The 21236-nt window shown below is 66.1% G+C and overlaps 1 protein-coding gene across 20 annotated transcripts in view; it reads left to right on the top strand.

Moving 5' to 3' along the window:
* The window catches only part of KIF1A (kinesin family member 1A), a 69781-nt gene that overhangs the window by 23942 nt on the left and 24603 nt on the right, over positions 1-21236 (top strand). For 7 of the 20 annotated variants that reach the window (XM_030326852.1, XM_030326851.1, XM_036064211.1 and 4 more), the window contains 14 exons: positions 854-987; positions 2364-2443; positions 2739-2814; positions 4748-4827; positions 5073-5179; positions 5912-5995; positions 6887-7067; positions 7195-7267; positions 7405-7498; positions 8498-8646; positions 8896-9074; positions 10716-10853; positions 18350-18468; positions 20497-20582. In XM_030326852.1, coding sequence (XP_030182712.1) covers positions 854-987; positions 2364-2443; positions 2739-2814; positions 4748-4827; positions 5073-5179; positions 5912-5995; positions 6887-7067; positions 7195-7267; positions 7405-7498; positions 8498-8646; positions 8896-9074; positions 10716-10853; positions 18350-18468; positions 20497-20582 — 1580 coding nt within the window. Of the gene's footprint in view, positions 1-775; positions 988-2363; positions 2444-2738; positions 2815-4747; positions 4828-5072; positions 5180-5911; positions 5996-6886; positions 7068-7194; positions 7268-7404; positions 7499-8497; positions 8647-8895; positions 9075-10715; positions 10854-11493; positions 11764-18349; positions 18469-20496; positions 20583-21236 lie in introns of all 20 variants that reach the window. The other 13 variants (XM_036064206.1, XM_036064205.1, XM_030326844.1 and 10 more) reach the window with 3 other exon arrangements.

The raw sequence follows: 21236 nt of genomic DNA, 5'->3' as shown, positions 1-21236 counted from the left end.
GGTGCCCTCGGTTGCCCCAGCGCCCCGTGCTGTCCTATGTTTGCCACTGCTCTGCTGTGTGTCTGCTTCTGCCAGGAGGGCTCTGGGCATCTCCCGTACCAGGGGTGGCCTAGCTCAGTTCCCAGGCCTCGGGCTCTCTGGGCACCCCAGTGCCAGGAGACCCTGGTCCCAGAGCGGGCTCTTCGGGGTGCAGGAGTAACGTGCTCCCAGGGGGTTCCCAGTTCACCTCTCCTCCAGGGTGTTCTCGGGGCAGATTCCTGTGCCCGGTGGGGCTGGACAGTTAGCACAGCGCAGTCCCCGCAGCTGGGGGGTGCATGGCCGGCCAGGCGGGTGATGGGTGCCAGGGGTGGGCGCCCGTGGCAGGGAGGATGAGGACGGGTGTCGGGGCCCCGGGCGTAGGAAGGCCGCAGGGCAGCGACAGCACAGGGTGGTGGATGGGGTGGGGGTGCGGGGAGGCCGCTCCCGGACAGAGGCCGCCGGGCGGCCTGGGAGCAGGCGCAGGGAAAGCAGACGGGCCTCAGGGCCGGGCAGGTGCGGAGGGTAGAGGCGCTCGAGCGGGTGCCGGGGCGGTGGGCGGGCTCGGGGGGCTGCGCCCTGGCGGGGAGGTGGTGGGCAGCCTTGCATGTGCTTGTGCGGCGCTGGGCCCCAGGCTGCACCCGCCGGCCGTGTCTGTTTCCTGCCTCTCTTCACCTGCCTCTTGCTTTTTCCCAACTTGGTCTTTCTTTTCTCTCCCTCCCGTCTGTCTGCCCGCCCTCTCCTTCCCTTCCTCCCATAGACGTGTCCGACCTTGAGAACAATAACCGTAACCGTGGCGGGGCGGAGTTGAGTCCAGCCCCTGACAATCTCTCCACAGTGACCAACACCCTGGTGGGCATGAGCCCCTCGTCCTCGCTCTCGGCCCTGTCCAGCCGCGCCGCCTCCGTGTCCAGCCTGCACGAGCGCATGCTGTTCGCCCCAGGCAGCGAGGAGGCCATCGAAAGGCTGAAGGTGAGGGCTCGGCCGGCGGGGACGCCACCCCCGGGGGGGGAGGACGGGGGGGGGGGGGGGGCAGGCCCGGGACCTCTCCCGCTGGCACGGCCGTGCTAACGGCGCGGGGTGGGCCGGCTTGGAGGCGGAGCGGCCGCACGGATGGGTGCAGACGGAGTCTGGGCCCCACCCCCGGTGCCCCCACCGGCGCCCAGCACCGAGGGGTCCCCGCCTGCTGAGCAGGGCGGGCGCGGGTCCTGGGGGTTCTGTGCTCGCACCTGCTCGGAGCGTTCCCCTGGCCCGCAGCGGCCCAGCGGCGGGCGGGCTGCCTTTTCGTTCATTGGCGTTCCGTCAGCCGATGACTGGGGTGCCGGGCTGTGTGGGGCTGGGGGGGGTCCAGGCCTCGGAGACAGAAGCACGGAGGCTGGACAGAGAGTGGACCGTGGCTGGCGTGGGGCACGGGTGGGGCAGGCTGCCCACGGGGGGGGGGGGGGGGGGCAGCTGGGAAGGTAACCGGGAGCTGGTGCGGATGTCGGAAGTGCTCGTCCCCTGTCCCGGCAGCGGCTGAGGGTCACCTGTGCCTCGGAATCAGTTTCTCAGCGTCCGCATGTGTCTCGCAGTGTCCCTGCATGTCTCCGAGTGTCCCTATGTGTCTCCCAGTATCCCCGTGTGTCTCCCAGTGCCCCCGCGTGTCTCCCAGGGTCCCCCTGTGTCTCTCAGTGTCCCCACGTGTCTCCCAGGGTCCCCACATGTCTCTCAGTGTCCCCCACGTGTCTCCCAGGGTCCCCACGTGTCCCCCAGGGTCCCCGTGTGTCTCCTGTGTCCCAGGTATCTCTCGGTGTCCCCACTTGTCTCCCAGGGTCCCACATATCTCTCAGTGTCCCCACATGTCTCCCAGTGTCCCCACGTGTCTCCCAGGGTCCCCGTGTGTCTCCCAGTGTCCCCATGTGTCTCCCAGGGTCCCCGTGTGTCTCTCAGTGTCCCCACGTGTCTCCCAGGGTCCCCATGTGTCTCTCAGGGTCCCCGTGTGCTTCCCCATGTCCCAGGTATCTCTCAGGGTCCCCGCATATCTTTCAGTGTCTCCACGTGTCTCTCAGCATCCCTGCTTGTCTCTCAGTGTCCTGCATGTCTCACAGGGTCCCCATGTGTCTCTCAGTGTCCTCGTATGTGTGCGTTTCTCTCCCTCCAGGTTTATTTTGCCATTTCCTCTACTGTCTGGCTGTGTCCACGGGAGAGACTTGTGTCCTTGGACACGTTAGCTCCTCAGCCCTTCACCCTGACCTTTCAGGCATTGTGCCGCCTGACCAGACTGGGGATTGGGGTCTCGGTGCCCTTCCGCCTGGCCTCCGCTCCTGGCACAGGTCCCTCACCTCACTGTGCTCTTTTCCGCTGCCCAGGAGACGGAGAAGATCATAGCCGAGCTCAACGAGACCTGGGAGGAGAAGCTGCGGCGGACGGAAGCCATCCGGATGGAGAGGTGGGTGGCGGGGAAACCGAGGACTCCAGCGCTCCAGCCCGGGCCCCCGCTCCTGGGAGTGGCCATGCCCTCTCACCCGGTGACTCTTGCCCCGTCACCAGTGGCCCCACTGACCTGATCCCTGATCAGGAGACCAGTCCCTCCAACTGGACACCTCAACTCTCTGACCGGATGGGACGCCACCCGGGCTCCGCCTTGGGCCGTGTGGCCAGAGCCCACGGCCGACTGGTCGGTTGGGGGCCAGGCAGGTCCTGCGGCCTCAAGGCTCGAGCTGACCCAGACACTGTCCCCACAGGGAAGCACTGCTGGCCGAGATGGGCGTGGCCATGAGGGAGGACGGCGGCACATTGGGTGTGTTTTCTCCAAAAAAGGTAGGTGCTCTTTCTAGCTCTGGGGTGCAGCCCTGACTGGGACAGGGCCGGGCGGCCCACAGCCCTTTGTGAGGTGTCAGCTCCTCTGGGAGGAGAGGGGTCAGGTCCAGGCACCGGGGGCCACGCTCGCCCACAGCCACACCTCCCCAGTGTGGGAGACACCCTCTTGGAGCTCAGCCAAAGTCAGGTCTGGCTATCCCAGCTGGCACTCAAGTCTTCTCCCGCCCGGGCCCAGCTCGCTCACAGGACCTGGCCCCGTCACTAGGGGGGCCTCCAGAGCACTGTCCTCCTCAGTAGCTCAGGTGGGGCACAGCACGAGCGTTTGGGGAGAAGTTGTCTCTGATAATTCTAGGACCAGGCCCCCCACCCACCCCAAAGAGTGCCAGAGCCTCGAGCCCTCAGGAGCTACGTTCTAAGCCGGGGAGCCTCCCAGGAGGTGGTGGCCGTGTGTTCTGACCATAGCTCCGGACTCTCTGGGCCCTGCCCTCGATACTTTGTTAGGGAGGAAGCTCCTGCCTGCCTTCCTGGGAGCATCTTCGTGTGGCTGGCCCCTCACCCTGGCTCTGTCTGGGACGGCGGGTGCTCTGTGCCACCAATGCCCAAAGCCAGACACACATGGAGCCCCCACGGTGCCATCGGGGACCCTGTGGGAAGAGATGTGTGGACGCCGGTGTGATGCGTGCATCGGCCAGGTGTCCGCTCCTTGGGGACAGGGCCAGGCTCCTCGGGCTTCTTCCGCCTTCGTGCGCTCCAGGCTGGGGGGGCAGCAGTGCTGAGGCTCAGAGGCGGGGGTGGGAGTGCTTGCAAGGACTCGGGGCAGGCTGAGAAGCAGGTCACACCCTGCTTCATGTGCCTTCTGGAGAGGCCTTGAGTTTTCCTGGGGAAACTTGCCCCTTCCCGGAGGGTGGGGTGTACCCCGGGGCTGTGGGAGCAGGTGCTCTTGGGACACTTGGCACCCTGGTGCCTTTGGTTGGTGGCCCCGGATCTGGGCACTGCCCAGGAGTGGGAGGATGGCCCTAGGGACCGCCGAGGACACCTCCTTCTGAGAAGGGCAGCATTCCTGGGGCTCTGGGGAAGTGCCTGTGCCAGCTGGACCCCCCTACTCAGCCCTGCAGGGTGAGCACCGTTCCCCTTGCTTGGGAGAGGGGGCGGTTGGGGACCGCTGTCCCCAGTGTCTGATGACCAGGACTTCACAGCCCCGCACAGGAGCGTTGGTGGTGCATCGTGGGATTTATAGCTTAAAGTGGAGGCGGTTCGTTCCAAGGTGCCAAGTGGGAAACCGAGGAAGCTGTCCCAGCCTCCACCATATTGTAGGACCCTGGCCTGGGACACAGTCAGGGGTGGCGTTCCTGAGCTCAGGAAGCATGTCTAGGGCCCCAGTGCCCTGGGAGGGAGGCAGGTTGCAGAGGGCAGGGAAGCTGGCGGGTGCTGGTCGCCTTTGGTGGGCCCGTGGACAGGAGAGCGGGTCCGAGCTGGGTGGCTCAGCAGGGACTTCCTTTACAAGCTGTGCTCCAAGCCCCCAGGCCAGATCCCTCCCTGGCCAGTGTCCTAATCCTTCTGGACTCTCAGATCCACTGGGACCTCAGCTCCTGGGCACTTCAGTTGGATTGAGGGCCTGTAGCCCCCTTGCAGGGTGGAGCAACAGACCCAGAGCCTGGTGCCATGGGCCCTGCAGGACCCGGCCTGCGCCCTGCACATCTGAGGGCCCGCCACAGCCCTCGGAACCCCCAGGTTCCCAGCTCCCCTGAGCGCCTACTGCCTGGTTCTGAGCTCCCTGGGCTCCTCACGGGAGCCAGGCCGGGAGGACACTGCGTCCCCAGGAGGCCAGGCCTAGGCTGGTGGCGGTCTGGCACCTGAGGAGAGACAGGTCAGGTGCGCGTCAGTGCTGGGCCCTGGCGCCTCCCCAGGAGAGGTGACCCTCCTTTCCCCCCAGACACCACATCTCGTCAACCTGAATGAGGACCCGCTGATGTCCGAGTGCCTCCTGTACTACATCAAGGACGGGATCACCAGGTGGGGGTCGTCAGGGTGGGGCAGGCTCCCTGGCAGAGAGGCCGCCAAGCCTGGGTATGTGCTGTAGCATTGCCGTCCCCCGTGATGGCTGCTGGAGACGATGCCGAAGGCCACCCTGGGCTACGTGGCTCTCCCAGGCGGGGCGGCGCTTGGGGCATCCCTGTGGGGATGCGCGGGCAGGCCAGCGGGTGGCGGCACGGGTACGCTGGGTCCTGCCGGTGCTGACGTCCCCCGCCCCTCCCCAGGGTGGGCCGGGAAGATGCGGAGAGGCGGCAGGACATCGTCCTGAGTGGGCACTTCATCAAGGAGGAGCACTGTGTCTTCCGGAGTGACTCCCGGGGCGGCAGCGAAGGTACCTCTGCCCTTCAGTCCCCACCTCTGCTCTGGCGCCACTGACCGTCAGGCCTGAGCGGGGCTGTGGGTCAGCCCTCGCTCCTTAGTCCGTCCCGGCAAAGCCCTTCCATTACAACGGTGTTCGAGGGCTTGGCTGTGGACGCGGGAGCTCCCTCCCCACGTCGCGAGTGGTCTGGGGGTCTCCGTGGGCAGGAGAATGGGGAGCCGTGAGGAATGAACCTCCATCCGGGCTGGAGGACTATTTTTACACCGCACTCTCCTGTTGGCTGTGGCGCGGCCATCTGTCCGTGTCCCCAGCCTGCCTGCCAGTCACCTCAGGGCGATGGCCTTGAGCAGGGTTGGGGACAGAATTCTGTCTCCAACGCCTGCCCTCCTCTTTGGGATGGGCACAAAGCTCTAGGGGGCTCTGGGACCCCTGGGACCCCTGGGGACACACTAGCCACTGTTTCCCGTCCGTGCCCACCTGGTTCTCTGACTGGGACAAAGGTACCTCCCCATCGGGCGTCACCCTCACCTGTTGTATGGGGTGTAGCCCTCCTCTGGCTTCTCCAGGGCCCACACGATGTATTGTCTGGCGGCCATCAGGCTTTGCAGCTAGCAGGGATGAGAGAGGCCTGATGCGGGCCACACCTGGGTAGCCAGTTGAGCCGAGCCCTGCATGCGGACAGAGGGCATGGCCACTCAGGATGACAGTCCCTCGCTCTCTGCCCTCCCCATCTCTGTCACGTAGCCGTGGTGACCTTGGAACCCTGTGAGGGGGCAGACACGTATGTCAATGGCAAGAAAGTCACGGAGCCCAGCATCCTGCGGTCAGGTATGGCTAGGGCCTGGAGACAGGTGTCTCCTTCTCCCCTGCAGTTTCGGGACTAGGCCTGGGGTCCACGCACTCAGGAGGATAGGCCTCGGCTCGGTGTCTCCTTCCTGGTACCTGGGCCCCAGGGCAGGGTGACTAAATGAGGGGTGGCTGGCCAAGGTGGTGGGGGATGAGCTGAGGGAGGCTTTGGGGAGGACGCACCAGGGGCTGGTGTGGGAGGAGCTGAGCCTGCTCCACGGGCCCTAAGTCGGAAGGAAACTAGGCTGTCCAAAGAGCCCTTGTAGGCAGGACTGTCCAGGACGGTGGGTGCTACAGCCCTGGCGGACGCGTCTGCCTGGAGGGTCCTGCAGACCGGGGGACCCTGGCCCTGGGCACATACGGACGGGGGGCCCTGGCCCCTGCCCTGCTTCCATCGAGGCGGGTACTGAGGGGAAGGGCCCGTGAGCCCGTGCTGCAGCATCGTGCAGGGTGGGGGTGGGGGGGGGGGGCACACAGCACACAGGTGTGGAGGAGTGGCCAGGGCCAGGGCCTGGGGGCAGGAGACCAGGCTGGCCTGGGGGTGACATGTGCGGGCTGTGCACAGGACCGCACGTTGGAGAAAGCCCCAGGACTGTTTTGCAAACATCACTGGCTGCTGTATATTGTGGGGTGGGGGGGGGGGTGGGGTGGTGAGGGGGTGGGTCTGGGGAGAGAGTCAGGTCCCGGCCACGGGGTAGGTGGCTGGCTGGTCCGGAGCCGACCCGGGTGGCTCCTGGTGGCCCTCCCTGGGGCGGGCCAGCCTGGGGGACCTGCCCGTGCTCCACTTTTCCCGTCTTCCCGCCCTGACCCCTTGAGGCCACCCCCAAGGCCACAGGATACCGCCTGATGGCCGGCCTTGCTTCTGTCCCCCAGGAAACCGCATCATCATGGGGAAGAGCCACGTGTTCCGGTTCAACCACCCCGAGCAGGCACGGCAGGAGCGCGAGCGCACGCCCTGCGCAGAGACGCCCGCTGAGCCCGTGGACTGGGCCTTCGCGCAGCGCGAGCTGCTGGAGAAGCAGGGCATCGACATGAAGCAGGAGATGGAGCAGAGGTGAGGCCCGAGGCTGCGGGTCACCGCACCCCCTCTTCCCCCGCCGCGCTCCATCCCCTTCCGCCCCCGCGCCGCGCCCGCTCCCGCTCGCCGCTCACCGCGCCCGCGCCCGCTCCCCCTCCCGCAGGCTCCAGGAGCTGGAGGACCAGTACCGCCGTGAGCGAGAGGAGGCCACCTACCTGCTGGAGCAGCAGAGGCTGGTGAGGGCGCCCGCGGTGAGGGCGGTGAGGGAGGCCTGGGCGGGGCCGGGAGGGGGGTGCGCGAAGGGGCCGGGCCGGGGGCGGGGCTGAAGGGGCCCGGCCTCCACGTGGGCCCACACTCCTCCCTCCGTGGCCAGGACTACGAGAGCAAGCTGGAGGCCCTGCAGAAGCAGATGGGCTCCAGGTGCTTCTCTGAAGCGAACGAGGAGGACGAGGAGCCGGAGGACGAGGGTGAGAGGCTCGCGGGGGGGGGGGGGGGGGGGGCAGCGCCTGGGCCGGGGCCGGGCGGGGTCTCGGGCACGAGGAGCCCCCGGGGGCCTGGTCGGCGCCTTTGCCCTCGGGGTCCCCGGCCCGCCCCTCTCCCTGTCCCCGGGAAGCACCCACGGAGGCAGGATTTGGGGGAGGCTGCGCTGCAGCGGGAAAGCGCAGGCGTGTGCTCGTGCGGTGTGTTCACACAGGCGTGTGCTCGCGCACGCAGGTTATGGCAGGAATGGCCCAGGTGGTGGGGAGCACGGTGCGGGCAGGCTGTGGTGTCTGCTCGTCCGCCCTGCCGTGTGTCCTGCCTGCACAGGCTGGTGCTCCTTCCCGGGACTAGGTCACCGCTCCTCGCCTCAGGACCCCCTTTCCAAGCATCAGCTTGGGCAGCCCCCCCTGTGACGGGGGGAGGACCCCAGGCTGCTGTGGGGCACGAGGGCGGCCCGCAGGCAGGGCAGATGGGGTGGAGTCAGGCACAGGATGCGCGTCCAGCTTGACCCCTCTGGTCAGCACCTTTGCGTAGATGTGACCTTGGCCTCCTGTAGCCTGGAATCATCTTCCCTCGGGGCAGGAGCCCTGGATGAGAGGGGCGGAGCCTGGGAGCCTGGACAGGCCCCTCCTGGTGTCCCTGCTCCCTTTCTCTTGGGGACACAGTAGACAAAGGTTGTGTGAGCTGGGACAGGGTGGGAGGTCACTGTGCTCTCTTGCCTGTCCTGTGAGCACGTGGCCCCAGTGCTGCTCCCTCCCCCCGCCCCCAGCCCCCAGCCCCGCTGGGCTTCTCTGACTCTCAGAATGTCCGGTTCTGGTCAGCCCCTCTGGGGCACATGGAGCCTTCAGGCCGCCCCCCGGGGCGGATCCTTCTGCGGGTCTCCTTCCCTCCAAGAGCCTGAGACAGTTAGTGCAGAAGCGGGGGCCCCGGGCCAGAGTGGGGTAAGGTGGCATTTCCGTGACGACCGCACGTGCCTGTCCCCGCAGTCCAGTGGACGGAGAGGGAGTGTGAGCTGGCGCTGTGGGCCTTCCGGAAGTGGAAGTGGTACCAGTTCACGTCTCTGCGGGACCTGCTGTGGGGCAACGCCATCTTCCTCAAAGAGGCCAATGCCATCAGCGTGGAGCTCAAGAAGAAGGTGGGCCCCCACCCCGCCGCCCACAACCCGGGCCCCGTACAGCCGTGGGCAGAGCGAGGGAGGCCCGGGGACGGACCCAGGCGAATGCGCACCCTCCCTGCTCCGGGAGCAGCCGGGGTGCAAGTACAGCTTCCCCTCCGGCTGCCGGCTGGAAGGTTCCGGTGAACCCTGTGGGGCGTGCAGCCCGGAGGTGGGGCCCGGCTCGCACACCCCCGGGGGCTGACGGGCGGCCGCCTCCTGCCGCCACAGGTCCAGTTCCAGTTTGTCCTCCTCACGGACACGCTGTACTCCCCACTGCCGCCGGACCTGCTGCCCCCAGAGGCTGCCAAAGAGCGGGAGACGCGCCCCTTCCCGCGCACCATCGTGGCCGTGGAGGTCCAGGACCAGAAGAACGGGGCCACCCACTACTGGACGCTGGAGAAGCTCAGGTGTGGTGGGCAGGCCGCGAGGGGGGGCGGCAGGGGTGGGCGCGGGTTCGCGGCGCTCCCGCGTCCCTGCGCTTCCCTCCTGCTGGAGTTGTTTTTACCGTCAGAAGGCAAAAGCGTTAGCGTAGAATCGGCGTTCTCCTCCTACGGATGCAGCGGTCAAGTGTACCGTGCTTCCATGGAGGAAGGGGCGGATGAGGTTGATGGTGCTGCAGGAAGGCGGGCGGGGGGCCGCAGGGCACACCGGGCGGACATGTCCTCAGAAGAGCTCGGCAGCTGCAAGCCTCTCCGCCCTGGGGCTGTAGGGATCCCAGGGGAAGATGGACGAGGGTCCGGGGGAGGGCCTGAGGGGGCTGGGCTGGGGGCGAAGCTGTCCCTGCGAGAGGCGTCTTTCCTCCGGCTCCGCCTGCACCCTCCCCGCGTGCTCGTCCCCACGTGTGGCTCTTACCTGAGAAAGGGGACTGAGTGAGGCGCAGGTGATGCCGTCCGAGGGAAGTCGAACAAGCGCTGCTCGAGGTGCCCCAGACGTGAGGCCCCTGCACGTAGGCCGAGCCAGGGTGGGCGGGAGGAAGCGCAGGCCGTCAGGAGGGAGACAGGAGCAGAGCAAGCGAGTCCGCGGCCTCCGTGCGGGTCTTCACGCCCTGGGCAGGGCAGGGCCAACCGCTGGGACCTTCCGGTTTGAATTTCTCTGGAGGGCTTTGGCGCACAGAGCCTGCCCCTGGATGCCGAGTCCCTGGCTCTAGGGTGATTTCAGGCAGGGGGTGCTGGCTTGGCATGAGTCAGACAGGTGGGTGGCGGGGGTGGGGGGTGGTTTCGGTTTCCTTGTGAGAGGTGGGCTCACCCAGGACTTATCCACTGTCTACAGGAACCGACCGGCCCAGCCAGCAAGGCCCCACAGATGTCCCGACACCCTAGAATACAGAGAAGGAAAGCTGTAAAAACACACAGTCCTACCCAGACACTCCCGCACACACCCTCACACACTCACAGACGCCCGCACACCTCCTTTCTCGCATGGCTCGCTCACACGCTCACACACACGCTGGCACGCACGTGCGCGCACACAGGTACACGCGCTCTCGTAAGATTCATGCGAGTAGATGCGCACGCTCAGGGCCCCCCACCCTGCCCGGGGCCGCGCTGTGGCGGGGACAAGCCCGTTCCTATCGCCGCTGAGCCCTACCGGGAAACGATTTCGTTCCCGTTCTTCCACAACTTGTTGGTTTTCCTGGGGATGATACTTTTTGAAATGTGTCATGTTTCTGTATCCCGTCACCGATTTGCTGTCCGTTCCCTTGAGCTTTCAGGGCTCTGTGACGGGATCCCCCACCCCGAGCGTCCCCACCGTGGCTCTGGCCGGAGCCCTCTCCGTTTCCCCTCCAGTTCCCGGCCCATCCTGCCTGCACAGATCACGTGGTGTCCCTGGGCCAGCATCGAGAGTATTTAGCACATGCTCACCTGGAGGTCTCCTTGCTCACGGTTGACAGATTGCGAGGACCGCGCAGGGCCTGTCGGCAAACCATGCTGAACCCCGGATGACGCTGAGCTGCGGCCGGAGCCGGGTGGAGCCTGCTGTCCCCAGCAGCAGAGGTGTGCCGTGCCGGCCGCTCGCCCAGGCCCACAGTGATCCCTGTTCCCCTGCAGGCAGCGCCTGGACCTGATGCGGGAGATGTATGACCGGGCCGCGGAGGTGCCCTCCAGTGTCATCGAGGACTGTGACAACGTGGTGACTGGCGGAGACCCCTTCTACGACCGCTTTCCCTGGTTCCGGCTGGTGGGCAGGTGGGCGCCTCCTTCCCTCCCTGGGCTGAGAGAGAGAGAGAGAGAGAGAGAGAGAGAGAGAGAGAGAAGGTGGTAGGGGCAGGGAGTGGGCGTCCTCCTAAGGCCGAGCGCCCTGGCTGGGCCCTGGCCCTGACATGAGGAGGGAGCCATCGAGAGGCCCTTTCCCACCTTGACGTCCCTGACCTCGTCCTTCCTGGGTCCGAGGCACCCCGCCCCAGCCACTCCTGTCCACAGACCAGTGGGCCCTATAATTTGGGGACCGGGGAGGGGAGGGAGTCTCAGTATCACCACCTACACCTGCTGCGGGGCTGTGGCCGCCGGGTTGCACGTGTCCCCGCGTGTGAATGTGTGGCTTGGTCAGGCCGAGTGACCTGGTCCTCACACGACCTCAGCCACACCTGGCGAGGATCACGCCAGTGGCTACTTTCCAGAACTTTCGGTGACCTTCCCCTGAGCACACGTGTGGTTTCTTTCGAAGCCTGGGGACGGGATGCACTTTTGGTTCTCGTGTCTTTTAAAGCAGCATTCCTGATGGTCTGTGTGTTTGGTTTTGGTTTAAACAGAAGCCCCCGCCCCCGCCCTGTCCGTCCCCGCGAGTAGCTGGTGTTAACTTCTCTCTGTCTTGTCGCACTAACCTCAGTTCAGTCATCTCTGGCTGCAACAGCTACCCTCTTCTCAACACATGCATGAGCGAGCGCATGGCTGCTCTCACCCCCTCCCCCACCTTCTCGAGCCCCGACTCCGACGCCACCGAGCCTGCCGAGGAGCAGAGCGTGGGGGAGGAGGAGGAGGAGGAGGAGGAGGAGGAGGAGGAGGAGGATCTGCAGGACGACGTCTTTCCGGAGCACGCGCTGTGCGACGGCCGGGACCCGTTTTACGACCGGCCCCCCCTGTTCAGTTTAGTAGGAAGGTTGGTGAGGTCGAGGATGGCATGCTGGGAAGGAACCAGCTCTTTTGCGCAGGAGCACTGCTGCGGGCACAATTTGACCGCCGTCGGGGCGTGACCCCCGAGCAGAGGGTGTGAGGGAGCGAGAGGACTCCTGGCCATCCTGGAGTGTGCCCAGCAGGGAGAGTCGGGCCCCAGTGTCAGAAGAGGTGGTGCTCCCGGAGCACGGCCGTCCGGCGCTGTGTGGTGGAGCTGTGTCTACAGACAGGCCCTGGAACCCGGGAGGAGTCCCCGAGCGGGGCCGCTGGGGGGCATTTGGGAGAGTGGGGTTTTGCGTCTGCGCACCCACCACTGGCTGCAGCGGCCTCACTTCCCTCTGCCTCCTCGTGCTATTGACCTGCTATTGACCAATAGCTCCCCGCTGGGAGAAGGAGGCCACCCTGGCGGGGGGGGTGGGGGGGGGAGGAAGAGCTGGCAGGGGAGGGTCTGCCTCTGAAGCCGGGGCCCGGGTGGACCTTGCCTCTCCCCGAGCCTCTCTCTATCTGAGAGTAAGGACGGTTCACTCCTCCTGACCTCCCAGCTGTCATGGCGAGAGAGGGCACACGTGGCCCTGTGCCCTCGAGGAAATGCCCTCGGCAGAGAGGGCTTGGTACACTTTCTGGATGGAAGAGGGAGGCCGAGGTCAGGAGGTGGAGCGGAGGCCCCGGGGAAGCCCAGACCCCACAGGCAGATTGGCAAATGCAGCTGCCATTCATGTTTTTTACTCCCATGGAATGGAGGCAAAACAGAGGAAGGAAAGATCTAGAAACTTAGCTGCTGTAGTAAGGCACTCAGCTCATTTTGATTTTACGTATAGAGAAAGCACAAGAGGGTTTCAACAGCAGCCTTTTCTGAGTCGGAGACGGCTTTCGTGGGCTAGGCCGATGGGAGTTTCTGCAGGTTTTGACCTCGGAGCCCCAGTACTGGAAGCTGAAGGCCGAGGCTGGCCCCCAGATAACGGGTTCACACTAGGAGCCCTTGGGCGCAGACGCTGGACTGAAGGCCCACCAGCTTCTCCTGGAAGGAAGCAGCTCCCCACGGGCGCATGTCGTGGAGTCCTTCGACTAGCTCTCCGTGGGTGTGGCGTGCTGGCCTGCTCCATAAACACGTGGGCTCTCGCCTTCCGAGATGCCCTGGGTCTGGGCCTCCCGCTCCGCTGAGAGTGGGGTGTAGCCCCGGGGCCGGCTCCACGCAGGCCTCTAGAAAGCCCTGGGCGGCTCCGGCGTCAGGTAGGCGTGGGCTCAGGGCGCAGGGGAGCCAGGGCACCGGGAGAAACGGGGTGTGAGCTCTGCAGTCTCAGCCAGAAAGAGCTGGGTCCTTCCAACACTTTTCCCCTTCTGTGGATCTGAGATGTTACCAAACAACCAAATCAAACCAAGTCGTCAGCGAGAGGCCAGCCCCCCTACGGCGGGCGGTCCGTGTAGGGCTTCATCTGGAAATGTCCCGATCTTTTTGGTTTGGCAAGAATTGGCTTCTCCCGCGCAGCAGCTGTGCAGGCCCAGGCCCTGAGAAGGACCCCATCTTTGGTTTCCTTTTATCCTTCTGGTAGCTGCTGGCTCTCTCTCTCCAAAGCTTAAGCAGAATTGGGGCACCCACTCTTGTCTCCCTTTGGAAAGGCTTTCCTGGCCCCAGCATGCGTCTCTGCACCTCACCAACCTCGTGGTTTTAGCCCTGCCTCCTCCCCTCCCGCCGCACTCAGCCCTGGCTCTGCCGCTCTGCCGTCTCCTCTCTCTCCGGGCGGGTTTCAGCCTGCTTCAAGGTGCCCTCACCCCTGTGGACGGGCCCCCCCCCCCCCAGCCTGGGGGGCTCCTCACCCACGGCCAGAGTTAGCCCCCCAGTGGCCTCTCCCTCTGGTGGTCTGGGGTGCGAGGTGAAGGAGGGAGGTGGGACGGGCTGACCCAGGCAGCAAAAGTGGCCCCGGGGGCTCTGGTTCCCCCCTCCCCCAAGAATGCTCCCTGCCCGGAACGTCGCTTTCAGTAGCTGGATGGGCAGGGAGCCCCAGAGAGGAGGGCGAGGGGCTGGCGGCCAGGGATGGCGGGCCCGGGGACGGGTGGCAGGGGCGGCGTGAGGCGGGACGTCCGAGGGGAGTGTTCCAGGCTCTGCGTGGGAGGATTCTGACTTGCTGCGCGTCCGCATCGTGTCACCTGGGCTGGCACGGCCAGTGCCTCGGCTCCCAGCTGGGGGGCCTCCGTGTCCCGGGCCAGCGAGGCCGTGAGCCCCTCTGTGCAGCCGGCGCACCGTGGCTGGCGGGGCCCGCCGGGCGGTGCCGAGGCTGTTCTGGCCCCTTTGCTGACGGACGCTGATGCCGGGCCGTCTGGCGCGTGTAGGGCTGTGGAGGGGAGGCCGGCGTCTGTACCAGGGTCCTATTCCCTCACGGCCGGGGTTCTGTTGGCCAGGGGGGGCTCTGCCTGGGCCGTGGGCTCTTCTAGCCCTGGCTTGTGGAGACCTTCCAGGCTGTGCCGCCACTAGGTGGTGGCTGCTGGGCCCCAGGGGTCCCTTCTGGCCGAACGTGCCCATCACCGTGTCAAGATTAGGTCTCGGGGATTAGGGGCGGCAGGAAGGAGAGAGGGCCCAGCGGCCGGCACCGTGCTCTCTTTTGCCTTCTGGGAGCGTCCCAGCTGGGTGCCCCAGGGGACTGTGTGCATGTGTTTTAGCCACTGCTGGGTTACGAAGCTCAGAGAGGGGCAGAGGGGTGGCCGTGGACCCCCGCGGCCGACCTCATTGTGTGGTCCTGCACCTCCAACCAGGGGGCACCTCGAGGCCCCCACCCCTGGGCAGCCCCGCCTCCGGGGAGCACATCGAGCCTGCATTTGTCTAATGGTTTGAAGTTGGAAATGGCAGTTTTTGATGCCACGGGTGTTTGGATGTTTTTTCGCCCCCGACAGGAAATGCTAAGTTGATCTACTTAATTAGCCGATCGAGCTGGTGAGCGGGACGATGCTGTCTACCTAGTAGGGCTAGGAGCCAGCCTGTGGGTTTAAACCCCAGCTGGGGCCTTAGCTCCCAGCCCGAGGCACTTCCGCCTCTGTCTTCGTGCCTCAGTTTTGGGTCTGGGAGATGGGTACCGACAGCTCTAAGGCGAGGAAGGTGCAGGTGCTTGAACTGAGACGCGTCGTGGGTGAGGAGGACACACGTGCTGCCCGGGGCCGTGGAGGCACCGCTGTGTCAGTGCTGGCCCCTCGTGAGCTCAGAGGCACGGGCTCCCAGGATGGCTTCACGACTTTTCCACCCACCAACGGGGTGATTGTGGCCTCGGGCACACAAGAGGCCCAGTCCCAGCCGGCGCGTGGGAAACCTCAAATCTGCACGATGCTACAGGTTCTTGAGCCCGTGGATTGGCAACATGGCAGAAAGCGTCCACCCTGAAGACGGCGAGGGGCTTTGTGCCATGAGGCCCTAAGGACAGAGCCAGGACTGGGCATGCCTGCCCTGACCTGGGCCCGGCCCTGCCCTCTGCCTCGGTCTCCCTCTGTCCTGGCCTTTGTTGGGGACAGGGGAGGAGAGTCAGGAAGCGGGGGGGCACAGACCCTGAGAGCTCAGAAGGGGGTAGGGATCACCTCTGGGGTGCTGTGAGTGGCACTCTGGGTGGCCCCGGAGCCCAGAGCCAGCCCCCGTGGAACGGTCCCCGGAGCCTTCTAGGAAGGCACTCCTGGCTTTGAAGAGGCCTGGGTGGGAACAGCCTTCAGCTCTCCTTCCCGGAGGCTATAGTGGCTGAGGACCCTGGTGCCGGGCACTGTGCCCTCACAGGCCTGCGGTGGGAGGTGCTCCTCCGCTTCTGAGGGCCCTCCCGTTGGTTCCTTGGCAAGTATCGATGGGGGTGGGCAGGCCGCGGCCCCCGTGTCTGTGCCCAGGGCCCCTGGGGGCCTCCTCTCTGCCTCCCAGCACGGGGCTTTCTGCAGTGGGCCCGGCGCTGGGAGATGGGGTGGGGGCTGACTTGAGGGCCCTGCAGCTGGGGGCTGTCCTGCTCGGTCCCCTTAGCTGTGTCCAGAGTGGTGGGCTGGCCAGACGGGGGCCCAGTCAAGGGGGCAGAGCAGGGTCGGGACATGTTCCCGCAGCCCGAGTTCCGGGCTCCCTCTGCTTCCCCCTCTGGACCTCAAGGCTTTGCTTTCTTTCGTGGCCGCCCCCTTCACGCACCCTCAAATTCAAGCAAAGGCCCTTGGCCAGGATTCCGGGGGCCCAGGGAGGGCAGCCCAGCACTGTCCCTGTCCGGAAGTGAGTGCTGCGAGAGGCTCACCAGCCAGCCCCGGCCAGACCCTGTCAGAAGCAAGGGGCTTCTGCTCTCTGAGTCTCGGTTTCCTTTTGTGACCAGGGCCATGGCTGGCTTTTGCCGACAGCTTCCGTGCCTAGTCTTGCTGGGTGGCCAGGGGCAGGAGAGCCCCCGCCCGTCGCAGTCAGGCAGACCTACCTGCACCGTCCTCAACACAAATGCTTTTCAGTGATGCGTTCCCCTGGGACAGCCCTCCCCTGGGGCATTCTCAGAGAGGGCACCTTGCTGACGAAGAGAAGGGCTCCACAAAGCCATCAGGGGCTTCCCCTGCCCCAGCGGGACATCCGGGCCCCGGAAGGCAGTGAGCCCTTTCCTCCAGCTGGTGCCTGTCTTGGCCTGGGGGGTGCCCAGGGAGCAAGAGACACTTGGCAGAGACCGCCCCCCCCCCCCCCCCGCAGGTTGGGACAGATGGCTCTGAAGAGATACGTGACATGGGGGCTGGGAACAGAGAGGAGGACAGGCCTCACTTGTGGAGGGAGCAGAGAGCACCGGGGTTGCCCCGGGACCGAGGGGGTGGCTGGGCGGTAGGGCTAACGGTGAGGCAGGAGCTTGGCTGGCATCGAGGGTGTGCGGGAGTCTGGTCAGAACCCCAGGCCCCGTCTGGCTGCTGTGGGGGCCGAGGGGGAAGCAGCTGGGTGACAGGTCCTCCGCAGAGGACCTCTACGTTTGAGGGAGAGCTGACGCATTTGAGAGCAGAGCCAGGACGCTGCTCAGGTTTCTCACCTTCTGTAGGCAGAGGTCCGGCAGGAGTGGGGGGGAACAAGATCTGGAGCCCACACGAGAGAGGGGCTCCGGGGTCTGGAATCAGGCCCCTGGGGCACAGTCCTTCCCCACGCCTGTGGTCACAGGGGCTCCTCCAGGAAATTAGGCATGGGGCGAGACCAAGGGGCTCAGCCTGGGTGGTGTCTGATCTCTAAGCAAGCTAAGAGGGGTCGGGGATGTGGTGATACCTCTCCTCCTCCTCCTCCCCCTCCTCGTCCTCCTCCTCATTCTCCTCCTCCTCCTCCTCCCCCTCCTCTTCCCTGTCCTCCTCCTCGTTCTCCTCCCACTCCTCCCCCTCCTCCTCCTCCTCCCAGCTCAGCCCTGGGCCGTGCATCTGGGTGCCAGCACCCACATGGCCTTCAGACTGTGACCTTCCCTACCCTCCCTCCCTCCCCCACTTCCCCTATTGCTCTCACTTCTGTCCACACTGTGTTCTCCCCGGCTGAAGCCCTGGGACTCCCTTGCCCCATCTCTACACCTGCTCCCCCACACCTCCTGCCCATCCTCGCCCAAGCTCTCCCCCTCCCCTGGGATCCCCCACTGCCCCAAGATCCCCCCTGGAAGCCCGGGGCTATCGAAATCTGCACCTCCGAGCTGGGCCCAATGCCTGTCATGCCGGGAGGGAAGGGGAGGGCCGGGCGGGAGGCAGGTCCTGCGCCGATGTGTGAGCGGAGCTGCGGGTTCTCACCAGATGGGCCACGTGGGCCGCCTTCCCTGTGTCAGGTGTCCCCTCGGGACGGGTGCCCCCGACCAGGGAGGAATTTTGCTCCGCGTCAGCCTGCACACCTAGCTGCGTGGCACGGGTCTCCCAGAGTCCTCTCTGTCCGGGCGGCCTGTGCGACCTCTGCGCATTGGCCAGCTCCGGGAATTCGGTGGACACCTGGGTGACGTGGCCCCTCACCGGCCTGGCCTGCCACTCGCTGGGTGTGCGGCAGAGCCGCTCGGGATGTGAAGGGCTCTGGGCGCCCTGGGGGTGGCGGTGCCCTGTGGGCCGGGGGTGCTGCCCCGTCGGCTGCCACCGTGCGCTCCCACCCGCCGTGTTCCCCCAAGGGTCCGAGAAGGAACCGAGAGCTGTGTTCCACCTTAGGAGCCCTCTGTGGGGCCCTGAGGTCAGGGGTCACTGGGAAAGAGGCGGGAGGCAGGGGGATGCCGGGCATCAGTGCCAGTGTGAGGTCCTAGCTCGGCGTGGCCGGGTCCCCAGGTCCTCCTCCTCCTTGAAGCAGGCTGAAACCTCCCTCCTCAGCTCTGATAGCGGGTATGGCCCCGCGGGCTCCGCCCCGTGCCAGCCCCGCTCCGCGCTTCCTCTCTGCCCGCCCTGCGCACGCCCTCCTCCTCCTGTGTCCTCCGCGGCCCGTGGATCCCCCCCCCCCCCAGCCCCCGCCCAGCACAGCCCTGTGTCCGTCCCGCCTGCTCGCTGCCCTGGCTGCCTTGCGCCTCGCTCTGCTTTGCAGTGTTGTGTCGTGAGCCCGGGCCGTGCTGCCGCCAGCGCCGCTCCGCGCGCACGCTGGAGAGGCCCTGACCTCTGGCCTCTGCTTCCCCCAGGGCCTTCGTGTACCTGAGCAACCTGCTGTACCCTGTGCCCCTGGTGCACCGCGTGGCCGTCGTCAGCGAGAAGGGAGAGGTGAAGGGCTTCCTCCGCGTGGCCGTCCAGGCCACTTCAGGTGCGTGTGGGACGGCCCGGGCGGAGGGCCCCGTGGGCACCACGTGGCGGCCCGAGCGCCACCGGCCGCCTCTGTGTCTCCGGCTCCCGGCCGGCACACGGGCTGCTGGCTCCAGGAGAAGCCTCTGCCGCCCAGCTCTGCGCTCCGGCCTTCCAGACGCTCCCGGGTCAGGTCGGCCGGGGTCCTAGGAGACTGTGCGGGCTGAGCCCAGGGCTGTCCGAACCCGCTCCGGTTCAGGGGTCCTCCTCCCTCCCATTAGACAGCCCCAGGTGGACCCAGAGACCGACCGGCTCCAGACCCCAGCCTGGTGCGGAGCGGCCGCTCCCCGGCGGTCTCTGAGCCTAGCACAGGCGTGCAGACTGCAGCCCGGACCGGGGCCACGACAGCCCTCAGAGCCTCTCTCCAGACTCCCCGGTGTGCCCCGCTTGCGGGCCCCGTGGCCTCCCTGGAGCTGGCCTTTCTCCCCAGAGGGTGTGCACACCCCCCCTCACTGTGGGCCTGCAGAGGTGGACACCCTCTTGCCGCTGAGCCCTCCCCTCACCCCCCCGCCGGGGTCCCGGGACAGGAGAGCCACAGAATGCCTTTGAGTCTGGGTTTGCTTCCCTGTAAATGGCATCCCGTTTGAAGCTCCCTACCCAATAGGAGTGTCGAAAGATTGTTCCAGAACACAGATGTGGGCACGCTTAGCCACCAGAAAGCTGCAGGCCAGAGAGGGCCTAGTGTTCGTGCCCTGATGGCCGTTGCTCCCTTCTCTGCCCTCGGGCCCCCAGCCCCTCCACCGTGGCCTCCTTCTGTCTCCTCCCAGACTAGGTGGGGCTGGGCTGCTCCAGAATGCTCCAGCCACTGAAAGGGTCTCGAGTCACCCCACCCCACTTGAAGCCACTTCAGGCGGTTTTGGTTCTACCTTTAGGATTCTTTTGTCAAATTCTCACTAGCCTGCAATTTCCAGATACTCTTTACAGCGCTTCCCAGTCATGTCACTGTGGTGCCGAGATCCCCCGGGGACCCTGAATGGGGGAAAGGACAGAGGACGGGGATTCTAGGGACGTCCAAGTGCCACAGCCATTCCTCAAGGGGGACCCTGTCTCTGTCATCTTGGAGGGGCTCTGTCCCCCTGAGCTCTTGGCCCTTTGTGACCAGAGGGAGCCCCGATGCAGCTGGTCCCACAGAGTGGCCTGCTTTATAGGCGGACGCTGTGTGTATTTGGGCCACACCTGACATTCCCTGTCTAGTGGCTACAATGGAGAAGGAGCCACTTGGAAAAGCTCCGGTGGTCACAGAAGTCACACCTGTCCTGCAAGTGTCAGCTTGCAGGACCCCTCAGCACCGAGTGGAGGGGCTGGCCCCGGGCCCTCGGGCAGCTGGGGTAGAGAGCACAGCAGGGTTTTGCCCCGCCCCCCTGGGGGCCCCAGAAGAGGAGGTCAGAGCCCCTGGATTATCTGAGAGGCCTCCCAGGGGGGTGGCTGGATTTGGGGTTGGGGAGGCTGACGGAAGCCAGGTCTGGGGGGCGTCCCTCGGGAAACAGTGGGAAGGCACAGGACGCCGTGAAGGACGGCAAGTGGGGGGCGTGTGGGGAGCAGGCGTGGGAGCTGAGCAGGGGCTGCCTGGGGTCTGGGTGGGTGACGGTGGAGTCGAGATCAGGAGGACCCCACGGAAGGGTCTTGCCCGGTACGGCTCTGCTGGTGCAGCCGAGTGTGGGGGAGGGCGGGGGTGGCCAGGACTCAGGGAGACGGGCAGTGGTCATAAGGCTGGTTCTGAAAACACGGAGCTGTGGCCCCATCAGAGGAGGCTGTGCGGAGGATGTGGCCCCGCCTGGGTCCTAGGACAGCACGGGCGGGCGACCGGTGTGCCTGGGACGCGTCCTCCTTGTTCTGGGGCTGCGGTGGGCGGCACTGGGGATCCCCCCGTGTGGGCCTGAGTCTCTTCCGGCTCCTGTGCCTTCCCCCCACCTGGCGACCCCGCCTGGCCCTGCCACTTCCCCCTGGGGGACGAGCTGGGCCCCGACCGTCTTCTCTGTCCCCATTTCAGCTGATGAAGAGGCCCCCGATTACGGCTCTGGCGTCCGACAGTCAGGAACCGCCAAAATCTCCTTTGATGACCAGCATTTCGAAAAGGTGCCGTGAAGGGTTTGGCCCGGCTGCCCAGCACGAACGCCGGGGGCAGCTGTGCAGCGGGCCCCGGGGCCTCCTGTGTTCCTTCCTCTCCTTCCAAGCCCCAGGCCTCGTGGCATGTCCCCCTGTCTCTCACTGTCTGACTTGCCCTGACCCACTGGGTCTGTCTCTGTCCTCGCCACGGCCTCTCCGGGGTCTGTATCTGCTTTCCCTGCCTGGGCCTCAGCTGCGGGCCGGGACACAGAGCAGGTGTGCACCCCCAGACGCCGAGATGCCTCCACCCCACCCCCCTTGTCCCCTCCTCGGGCTTGCTCTCCTGGATGCTGTTTCCACCAGCATCTTTGCTCTCCGCCAATATCCCACTGAGAGCTAGAGGGCCCCTCCTCACTGTCTCGACATCGGGTGCCGGGCTGCCCCCGGCCCGGTCCTCCCTCAGAGGAAAGTGCTTTCCACCTGGGCTCCCCTTTCTACTCTCAGGCCAGAGGGTGGAGGAGGGGGGAGGGTCCTGCTCAGGGCCCCAGGCCGGGAGGCTCCTTCCCTCTCCTTCTTTGGCTCTTTCCTAACCTGCCCCCACCTGGCCACCCGGCACCCCGCCTGAACTGCTCCCCCGCTTTCCCACTGCAGCCAACACAGGCCACGGCAGCCTAGGAGAGGCCG

The sequence above is a fragment of the Lynx canadensis genome, chromosome C1 (genome assembly GCF_007474595.2).
Source record: "Lynx canadensis isolate LIC74 chromosome C1, mLynCan4.pri.v2, whole genome shotgun sequence".
Lineage (NCBI taxonomy): Eukaryota > Metazoa > Chordata > Mammalia > Carnivora > Felidae > Lynx > Lynx canadensis.
The sequence above is the reverse complement of the archived record's forward strand: the minus strand, read 5'-3'. Positions and strand labels throughout refer to the sequence as shown.